Source organism: Toxotes jaculatrix, chromosome 15 (genome assembly GCF_017976425.1).
Source record: "Toxotes jaculatrix isolate fToxJac2 chromosome 15, fToxJac2.pri, whole genome shotgun sequence".
Taxonomy (NCBI): Eukaryota; Metazoa; Chordata; class Actinopteri; family Toxotidae; genus Toxotes; species Toxotes jaculatrix.
In genome coordinates this window covers 16,364,504-16,376,159 of record NC_054408.1, presented here as the reverse complement: position 1 = coordinate 16,376,159, position 11,656 = coordinate 16,364,504, and the positions used below count along the sequence as shown (strand labels likewise).

Genomic DNA, 11,656 nt, shown 5'->3' with positions numbered 1-11,656 from the left:
GTGAAAGGTGGTGTAGAATGCCACTTATGACAATCCTACATTCAGAATATTGATATTAGACAGTAATGCAAAACCCTCAATTACATTAAATGATAATGTTTTCAAACCTTCAATACTGACATTTTAAAAGTTAGTTATATTGCAATGGGCATGCAAGCATGTGTAAGATATGGTGTTGGTTAGAAACATATTGTGACTATGACATATCAACTATGCTTAATTGTTAGTCAGATGATTGGTGGCTTTTATTGTGAAGAAAGCATGATGTACCAAAGGACTGATATATGGAATGTAAGATTAAAAAAAAGAAGAAGAAAAAAAAAGATGACATCTGAGTGTTTGACTTCCATTTGTGATCTTTTAAACATATGGGAAGACAATAACAGTTAAAAGAAAAGCTAACATTATGTGTTGGTCCGTGATATCAGCAAGTGATAAAATAAAAACACGGGAGCAGGTCTATCATCATCCATTTTTTGGAAAATATTTTGCCAATATTTATTATAAAAATATAAATGTTTCCACTACAAATCATTTTACATTAGTAGACAAGGCCATCTACATTTGCACACGTAAACTCTCACACAGACACACGGGTCAGTCTTGAGACAGAAGATGAGGGATCTGGATATAGGGTGCATAACAGTATTGCTCTCTCAGATGTCCCAGGTTTATAAAGTAAGTCTAAAACCAAAACACAGATAGCACTGACACATAATTTACTGTATGCTACAAAAAAGACATCAACATTGCGCTGTATAATGTTAACAAATAAATAATAACGTAATCATAATTGCCTTTTTATTGTAGAAAAAAAACAAAGCTGACAATTATTCAAAATAAGATAAAATATAATACAGATGATTTTTGTCTCTTTTTTTAATTAAAAATGTTGCACAATTTTTTTATTTATTCTTTTATACATACAAACATTTTTACAAAGAGAGATGGCCATGTACATATAGTGGGATCTGTAGCGCTAGTTGCTATCATTACGATGGTTTACATTATGTACATGCTAATTAGAACACATAGCAGCAACAGAAGCATCCACAGGTAGACCAAGTAACAAAGGACCAACTGATATACTGAACAGGTCTGGGTTTCCCAAAAGCACCAAAATCATCCCTGTCCATTAGTTAAGCTTAGTCTATAGCCAAGGCAATAACATTTCCATTCAAAGTGCTCAAATATTGTGTACTAAGTGCTTGGAGCAAGCTTAAAGATAACATCTTCATGGTTAAATATTACCCATCCAACAGCACAAAGTACCAAAGTGCCAGTTTAGAAATACTGGGTATGTGTTGCACTGAGGGATTGATTGGGTGACATCAAAGCAGGAGACTAGCATCTTTAAGTATGTACTTCATTTTATAAAGATCAACATCTAAGGTGCCTTTAGGAAATCCCATCCTGGACATTTGATGTACAAGGATACTATCTCAGAAAGCAATTATCTATAGGAAGTGTTGCGTCTCTTTCAGGGTATTTTTACATCTTGTTAGTCTAGGGCAGTGATGGTAAAACCCCATACCCCTCTGAGAACACAGGGAAAAAAAGACCAAAACTTAAAATTAAAACTGGAGCTTTTTGCTTGGTGATCCCACCATGAACCAGCCCTACACACAACTACAGGAGGCACTCTAATTTTTGCATTTAACACACCAGGATTTATAGATTAAGAGTCAATTTTAATCTAGAACGAAGTCCTTTTTTTTATTTTATTTTTTTACAGCAAATTTCTGATCAAAGGAGAACATGACAGATCCCATGTGACTTTTGTTAATAAGTTACGGATTCGGACCAAAGCAAACAAACTATAGGTTTACAACACTGTCAGAGAAGCAGTGTGACCTAAACAGACTGAACAGAGGACATTTCTCACCCCTTGGAAAAAGGAAATTATGCCTGGTGCTGTGTGGGGTTGATGATGCTAGCCTGTATTACCTGAAGAAGAAACTCAAGTACTAAACTCACTTCTAGTTTAAAACACTTCAGCAACACAACAACATCTGAAGCGGAGGCCTCGATGACACTACTTCATCTTATGTAAGTTCTCTTTTCCCTCTTATCAATTTCTCTCTTGCAGCTTCCCATTTTCTTGCTCCCGTTTTTTTCTTAACCTGCACTCTCAATTCCTGGCTCTGCTCCATCTCTCTGTCTGTTTCTCCTCATTAGAGAAAATAGAACAGAGAACGTATACATCCTGAGATTTCACACAAAGGGCATCGGGTTGAGGGAACAGCACTAAAACTGTACAATATCTGCTCATAAGCACATAGAACATAGATGTCACCGTAAAGAAAATTCTGTGTGTGTGAAGTGTGTTATGGCCCCTGTACCTTCAAAGCACAGCGTTCAATACTTTAATTATACATGTGATAGACTCATGGCTTCCATACAATGAGACTATTTAACTGATTATCATAATTATTGCTTTTATGTGACATGTCTACTGAAAGCAAATGCTATAGGTTAGAGCTACAGAGTAAAATGGCTCGGTTATTGTCTAGGTGCGTCCATATCAGCTCAGCTCTCTCATGGATAGAGACAGTAAATGTAGGTAGTTACAAAGAAAATCTCACACCTCAGACTTTTCTAGTCCAGGAAGGGTCCACAGCCAGGTGAGCTGCTGTTGTCTGCCATGCTCTTCTATACAAGGCATCTCAGCCATTTTGCCGCCTCGTTCCACAGGCTGGTGGGAGGAGACTGAGAGCATGCCCGTCCCCCTTTTATCTGTAAAGGGAAGACTCCCCTTTCCAGCTCAGCCAAATATGGGAGAGCTCCGACTTTTGTGTTAGTCCAGTCCTTGCCCTGTATCCCAGTCCAGTCCCAGTTTGAATCCCTGACCAGGTCTCACTGATTTCCTTGGCTCTCCTCTGATCACTCTACCCTCCTAATAGTCTGTAAGGCATCTCAACTTGGGCATGGAGGGATGGAGGGTTGAAGAGTCAGCCAGTTAACTAGCTGGCAGATCTGCACTGAACTCTTCCTGTTCCTCTGTCAGGACTTGATATCGTCTTTCAACAAAACAATGAAAGCCCTCATCTGAATCATATATTTTACCTCCATTTCCATCCATTTCTAGTTTGGATACACAGCCACTGAGTGCGATTAGCAACCACAGTCTGTTAACACAGACAGAAAGACAGGTTCATTTTTTTAAACGGGTACTGGGCCATTCTTGGTGTGGGAATCTAGGGCTTTGAGGCTGCTCACGATCTTCTTCTGCGGTCCTACGATAGTCACTCCAACCTTTTTCAGATCCCTGGTTTGTGGAGGGGAGAGAGAGTGAAAGACAGAAAAAAATGGAGAGGGTGGAACATGAGGCACAGTCAGTGAGAGGGAGAGAAGTGACAGAGGGAAAGATGAGGAGAAAAAAAGCAAAGTGTGCGTTAGAGATGGAGGATGTGACACCCACGTGGCATTTAATGACATGCTGCCAGTGCTGCTCCCTTCACTTTCCCATGCTGTCATTCACAAAGGACTGCATTTCCCAGAAGGCCACTGGACTGCCACATCTCTGAAGGAGGTGTGCATGTGTGTGCGGGGATGTGTTGACTCCACTCTCCATCATTAACAAACAGGGAGGTGGGCCTGTGGGGCTGCACTGACAGCTGCTATTATGACCCTGTCAGTGGAGGAAACAATGGCATGCAAGGGCCACAGTGGTAGAAAAGACCTAGTTTCCTGCAGTGAACTGGATTTTTTTTTTTTTGACAGGGTGGGTATAAATATGTGGAGAGGAGCAGCACCGGATCCTAGGCAGGATATTACACTCTGATTCAGATGTGTCGGTTAACTTTGTTAATACTCTTAAAAGCTCTTAAATGATTAGTTACTGTCCATGCATTCAAGTGTAAGAAAAGACCATTTGAGCTACAGTGTCAGTTTCACACGTTACACATCATACACATCAAAGTCATACAGCAGTTAGTCAGCTTCATTAAAATACCAAGCCTCATTTAAAACATACAGTAACAACAGCATTAAAATGTATTGTATATACAGAGCAATACACACAACATTGTTGTACACAAAAAGTCAAAGCTCATATTAAGACTCATCTCATTTGCCCACCTAAGAACAATGATATTGCATTAGTAGAAGCAGTGGATCTGCACTTGGAGTGGTGGCATTTCTACGACAAACACTTTCAGCCTTTAAAATATTTGATGGGTTATTAAAATGATCACAGTTAGGGTTGTTTTTTATCATTATTATTATTATTTGCAAGCAGAAGATTTAGTTTGCGAGAGCAGCCAAAAGAGCAGACATTTGGAAACATATTGACCACCCAGAAAATCACAGACTTTGCTTCACTTTGTGTTACAGTGTAAAGGGATAGTTAGGGCTTTAAAAATAAATACATAAATGTAAAGCTTTAAATTTAAACAGCACAATTTGTTGTGTATTTCCATAAAGTTCACTTTAAAGAAACAAAAGGAACTTTTTTCTCCTTTGTTGCTGTAACAATGCCAGACAGACAACAGCTCAGTTTCCATCCACACACTAACTCATTTTTACATACAATGATCAAAACAATTGTAGTATAAAGTCTGCAGTATTTTGACAAACATCCTAATACAAGCAAATGCCACTAATGACATAGCATTTTCAGATTAATTATTAATTTAATTATCAACAGTATTATGAGCATATTCATTATCAGCACTCCTAGAAATATGTCATATTAATACTCATGTCATGCTACTTTGTACATCATCACCAGATATTGTTCTTTTGTCTTTTAGCAGCATGAAATATTATATTATATATTATATTTATAGCTTACAGTGGTATGGAGTCATAGCTGTTGAGTTGTCACTGAATATTAACTAACTATCCCTTTACAAATCAAACAAGTGAAAGCCCATCAGTGGTTCCGGAGGGAGATATCTGCTGCCAGGTATGGGGCCTAGGCCCTCATCCTCCACCCACCATCCAGAGCCTGAGGAGGCGGAGAGAAGCTGGGCGTTAGAGAGTGGTGATCCCCATGGACGGCTCCCATTCTGGGCAAGTGGCGGGTGTGACGTGGACCTCCGTCAGAACAACTCTACTGAGAAACAGCCAGGCCCAGCAAAATTAACACATTCAACTGAATGTCATCAAGGTGCCTTTTCTCTAGGATGGTATCTAAAGCACATTTTTAGTTCTAATAAATCAGGCTAAATCATGTGGCTTCACCTATACAATATAAATTAAACATTTATGTTACAGTCAGGAAGGAACATACTTCATAAATCATTAAAAACTCATCATGAAACAGCCGCAGACTAACTCAACAGCAAAACTTTTATGACTTCAAAATATATTAAAAAATCCCCCATTTATTGGTCCTAGAGGACTTTGCAAAAAGAATTACTCTCAGCCAAAATCTACCATAAATCTGACAAATAATATACAATAAATAATAAGAATTAAAGAATAAGAATAAAACTCAAAAATATAAATTAATGACTGAAAAGACAATGTTTTTTTTCCGTGTTGGTGGTCATTTGCTTAGCAATGTAGAGGTCGTAATTCAGACAAATTTTGATTTATCACTATAATATTATAATCATGTGCTTTTGGGATATAAACCTTAATCACTGTAAGACTTTAAATCCTGTTTTGTTTTGTTTTGTTTTTTTACTATATAGAGTGGAACTAGCAAGGGAAGGGGAACCCTCTATCCATAGGCTGTGCAAAATTTGACAATGACAAAAGCAAAACAAAATAAAACACACCACAGCATCAGCTGACAACAGTGTTAATTTACACTTGAACTTGAGGTAATATTTATTAAGGATGCTCTTTGTTTCAAAAAGTATGGACTATACTGTTCTATCTTCATTTTAGCTATATTTATAGCATTATAGCTGTATTTGAAACACCGACGCACAATAATTAACCTCTGATGTGCCTTAGTGCTGTTCTATTGAGAGTCAAAGCAGCAAAAACTATGTTACACATCTATAATTGACAGAACTCTCCTCATGATGAGAGTGGCAATGAGTGTAAATGAGTTTTTTCCTTATCTTATTTAGACAGACATTTTCTTCTCTGTCACTAAGCTTTTTCAAAGCCACATTAATCATCTTAAAAACAGACAGCACTGATTAAATAACAATACAATAAATGACTACAGTAAAACACAAAACATATAGAAACACACACACCATCACATGAGACAGATTAGCAGCTGAAAGTTTCTTTTTACAGTTTGCCACACTGTTGACTGAACAATTCCCATCATCCCACAGCAATGCCTCTGTTGAGTTTTTTTTCTCCAGTTTAGTTAACAGTGAATGCTGGTATAAAACAGTTTTCCATGAGCAGAAACAAAAAAAACCCATTATGCTTCCACTGTATCAACTTACAAATACACATGAGCAAAGAAAGTGGATGCTCGGTAACTTTAGGGTATCACAGTGTTTTCACAGCCTGCATCACAAAGTGCTGATCGGTCTGCCCTGATTTGCAGAGGAGCACAAACCGTTTGTGAATATGTATTAAACCACCTGCTTCGAATTTTATCACCCCATTAAATGGCCGTTATCAGTTGTCATCAGGAGCATAAACATGTGGGTTAGTAGGGTCCTACTCCACCTCCTAATTAGTTCAGCAGGCCATTATCATGTGCATGTCCTTCGTCATCATGGTGACAATAATAAACATGGAGTATATCAGGTATAAGCACAAAAACTACTTGTTTAGGTTTGGGGAAAATCTTTAGATCATGGCTTCTGTTAAAGTAACTACGTAGTTAACGGGAAACAAGTAGCTTTTTGATTATGTTACCAACGTCACCACACTTTTGCTTCTGTCACAATTACTATTACTGCTAGAGGTTGCCTAATTATAAAACATAACTAAATGTTTTAATAAGCTGCTTGGATAGATGGTGTATATGGTCGATTTTTACGGGAGGACAGTGGTGATGATATGTACCTTCTGGGCTACTGGTAGGTCATTTTTTCCCCTTCTGAAGCATAATTATGGGAGAGATGACAACTGATAATGGCCATTTAATAGGGTGATAATATTCAAAGTGGGTGACTGTGCTGTTGCATATTTGGCTCTGCAAGACATTGTCAGCATTTTGTCACTTCAGACTGTTTTCCTTTGTCCAGCAGAACAGGTAAAGTTCATCACTTCCTCAATCAAATAGTTGCAATGAACTTTGCATGCACTTTGTCCAGATGAGGAAAATAGTCCAAATGATGGGGTATTTCCTAGTCAGTCTATCCTATCCTGTCTCAAAAAAGGACTTCAATTACTCCAGCAGATGACTCAGCACACAGCAGCCAAGTATGATTACTGTTCCTCAGAGGTCAGAGCATCGCCAAGCCTTGTGCTGAATATCAAGGACTAGATTAAGACTGTACAAATCAATAGAGCAATCTATATTGAGCAATGCATAGTCTCAGCCAAGGCTGCTAGCCTTGTAGCTGAGCTAGCCTTGGGTTCCTCTGCCTCAGCCTTCAGTGGATTAAATACTGCAGTGATCCAATTTAGCACCTAGCTACAGAAAAAAAGGCATTGTAGACCAATATGATTTCTTCAGTACGAGGTTACTCCGCTGCAGTTCATCTGTGATGTATTTTGTCAATACCACTATTCTGCAGTGCAAGCATTTTTTGTTTTCTAACATGTTGACTGACGAGAACTATTCATTGATTTAAGGGATTTGTTGATTAAACTGCACGAGAAATGTCTTTTGTGTTGTACCCCTGACAGAACAGACAGAGAAATTGAATTAAGGTAAAACAGACAAAATAACAATGAGAAAGAGCGAGAAAGAAATCAACATTATAAAGCCTTGAAATTGCTGGAATCCAAAATCTGCAGTAAGCAAGCACTCTCCGCATGCCTCATGTTCCTATGGTATCTTTGAATAGAAGCCTTATAATATTAAATTCAGTGATCAATACAAAGCTGCCAATGTGGGAAGTTCCCATTGGTGAAGATATAAACTTCTGTTTCCTTCATAATACTTTTAAGTGTCACTACTGGCCACGTACTGTATTGACATCAACTCCACAATTCATCATTATTTAAGAGGACACACATTACATGCTGCCTCTTTCTAACACATGCAGCCCAACACTGTTAATGACTGCTGGTAAGTTATATACAGCAGTTACAGCGAGATGCAGCACTGACCACCCTTTCCCAACTGACCCAGCTGCTGCCATCACCACAGCGAATGACTGCTTTGATCACAATAATTAGAAATGTCCAATTATTTACCCGGTCACATTCCACATCAATTAAAGCAGCAGCAGGCCAGCAGAGCAAGAGAGGTGGGAGGAAAGAGAGAACCATTCTGCACTTTCCATGGATAAAAAAGAAAGAAAAATGAAAAAAAAAAAGTTAGCTGTCCTTGATTTTCTCGAATGGCTGCACTCTGAACTGTAAGTCTGAAGCTGTGTTCATCATTATAATCTCCCACTCTATTATCACTGTGCTTGGGATTCATAATTCCTTTCAGCCAACCAGTACAGGACCTTGGCCAGAACCTGATCCACTGTCTCAGAACCTTTTATAAACTGGAGGATCCTGTCAGCAGGACCAGACATATCACTGTCTCAGGTACTATTTCCCCCATTATTGAAGGACACTGATTTACTAAACCCTATGCTGTGACAAATACCCTGCATCTATATCATTTCCCACCATGCTCATATGCTCTAACCTCTACCAAAAAACATCTGCATATAAATAATTTATTTTACCGAAAGTGCTTTGGGGGAACAGTAATTGCGAGATTACATACATTTTTCACATTCTTGACATCCAGGATGTGTGGACATGGTGACTGGGCTGTATTTATATACCACTTTTCTAGTCTTATCAACCACTCAAATCTCTTTACACTACAAGTCACATTCACCCATTCACACACACGTTCATAGAGCGCTTTACTAACACACACACACTGATGATACATTGGGGGCAATTTGGGGTTCGGTATCAAGGGCACTTTTAAATGTGGACTGGAGGAGCCAGGGATCGAACCACCTTCTGATTAGTGGATGACCTGCTCTACCACCTATGTGCTTAAAATCAGTGTTGACTTGAATATTTACCCAGAAACCACAATCACATTATGTTGTTCCATCACATTGTGATGGAACAGTGACTGACCAGATGTTATCATATGGTCAGTGTGACCCAGGTCAACATATCACAGATTACATAATCTTGCAGTATGAGGTCTCCCAGTGTGATTTCACTAGATTTGGCTTCCAAATAATTTTCTGACAAACTTTGCTTGATCTTTGCCTCATACTGTTCCACAGTATGGAGAGTGCCAAATCGTTGCATACAAATTTGACAGCTATGCCCTTATTTTTTCTTTCAAAGGTCTCTCTCTCTCTCCCCTCTTTTATCTTGTCAAGTCTCGCCTCTCATTCCCACCCTCAGTTTTCTCTTGTTCCCTCATGGAACTCACTCTCTTTCTTTATTTCTTTCCTTCTGTTTTCTGTTTCTCTATTTATCTCTCTTTCCTTTCATTCTCTCACCTTCTCCCTCTGTGGTCATACTTACAACACTGAGAGCGTGGCGAAAGGCCTGTCATTATAAGTTACCATGAGTCTCATCTGGACACTTTTAGTAATGGCTCTATAGCTTTCTTTACTTACTGAGAACAAGAGTATGTGTGTGTGTTTGAGAGTGTTTATGTGTGTATTCTTCACCAAGAGCCTCTTCAAATTCCTGGGCCTTGCCACGGGTGCTGGGGCCCTGCAAACACTAGTAACATGAATAGGCAGGGAAACCTAATGTGTGTGTGTGCACGTTTTGTTGCCTTACTCTGTGGAGGTCTTGGCCAGGGTGTCACAGGAGCTGTAGCTGACCCCAGAGAAGGCCTCCTTGCAGGGCAAGGTCCTCATTCCATCCATCCAGTCAGCCATCGTCCCCATCGAGGGAACCTCTGAACTACTCCTGTCCAATAACAAGTTGGCTGGCCTGAGAAGAGAGAAAGGAAGGAGTAACATAAATTAATAGTGAAGTAAGAAACACATTTCTTTGTGTAATGACCTGTAAAAAGAAATGGAGATCATAGTTTCAGGAACACAAGGCCATTAGAACCACCCAGATCTGACAGCCTAATCTTATTGCTTCTGCAGCTGCCATCTGCTTTTAAGTCAACCACAACTTGCGAAGGGATAACCCTGCTACAACTTTATGAATCAAGAGTTTGTACAGCATATGTATAGAATATGTACGAAGCTGGTATTTAGTGTTTAGGCACTGATCTTGTCCCATCAAGCATAAACCAAGTCAGCACGGAGGAGAATGGGAAGTGACAAAAATAACCCCTCCACCCAGTGTGACTCAGAGCCTACAGGTGGACACAAGGATGGAAACAGGGCTTATGAAATGCTTTGTGAGCACTGGCACCAATAGCAGCAGTGTTAGCAGTAGTGTTGCAGGACTATTTACAAGGAGCAGTGCAGCAGCATCACTGGCAGAACAAAGGAGTGTACAGAGCATTGTCAGCAACTAGAGTCCCACAATGCAAGGGAGTAATTACATTTGTGCCTATTTTAATGAATAGTTTATGCATATTGCCATACATGGTGTGGATACTGTGCTTGCATACCTGTACAAAACTAACTGTAAAAGCCACACACACACACAAACACACCCACACACACACACAGACCAGCCCTATGTTTCTGTTGCATACAGTAAACTTGCACAATACCTTTGGGCTTTCAGTACAGTGGGGAAATCAAGCTGTCACACAAAATATTTCTATAATGTTTTTAACATATTCAAGAACAAAATTACTAACAAAAGCGGCATCAGTTTCTGTCTAATTTCATTACTGTTTCCTGCAGCACATGTACCATGCGGCAAAATGCAATATTAGATTTGATTAGACTTGATGGTTTCAATTGGATCAAATCAAATTAAATGCACTGCGTTGGGCTTTAGAGTGCTCAGTCAACAGTAGAGGGTGAAGGAAAGGCTGCAGGCACTGTTCTGACTAGCTCTGATTGATGTTTGCTGTAGATGGGGGAAGAGGAAGGACGAGAGAGGTAGAAAGAGCAAGAGAGGAATATTAGAGCAAGAGAGTGCATGGGAAGCTGAAGATGACAAAGAAATTTTCTTTTTCAGTATCTAATTTCTGATGTAATGAATGATTCTGTGTGTTTTATACAAATGTGGTTCATTTTGTTGTTATGAAACCTGATCACAAGGCAGGAAATGGAAAACTAGGTCAAAGCACATTAGGTCAAACTGGAACTCAAAACACACTGATCAATCAAACAATAATGGGTAGGCCAGATCCCTTTGTCTGTGTATTGCTGAATTTTTGAGTGGTACTTAAAACTGGGTTGCAAAGGCTCTCTTTTTTTTTTTTTTTTATAAAGACAGGCAGCACCTGTCTTGGAGATTAGACAAAGACACCTGCATCAAAAGAGGCACAGACACACATGCATACACACACATATATACACACACACACACACGGACACAAGGGAATAGAGTCTTGCGAACAAGGCAGGACAGGACAGGACAGAAAAAGGGTAGTTCTCCCTTAGGGAATACTATTCATAGCCTTGTAAATAAATTCGTTAGAATACCAGGAAGTCCACCTCCGCCTGACTGATTTGGATTGGCAGGGAGATTTGGAGCCACTGTGTGTGTGTGTGTGTGA

General features: G+C 39.3%; 1 protein-coding gene across 5 annotated transcripts in view; it reads right to left on the bottom strand.

Moving 5' to 3' along the window:
- Positions 1–478: 478 nt before the first annotated feature.
- epha3 (eph receptor A3) overlaps positions 479–11,656 on the bottom strand; it is a 98,058-nt gene continuing 86,880 nt past the window's right edge. For 3 of the 5 annotated variants that reach the window (XM_041056552.1, XM_041056553.1, XM_041056554.1), the window contains 2 exons: positions 9,799–9,954; positions 479–3,268 (listed from right to left, as the gene is read on the bottom strand). In XM_041056552.1, coding sequence (XP_040912486.1) covers positions 3,163–3,268; positions 9,799–9,954 — 262 coding nt within the window. In that variant the 3' untranslated portion in view covers positions 479–3,162. Of the gene's footprint in view, positions 3,269–4,941; positions 5,060–9,798; positions 9,955–11,656 lie in introns of all 5 variants that reach the window. The other 2 variants (XM_041056555.1, XM_041056556.1) reach the window with 2 other exon arrangements.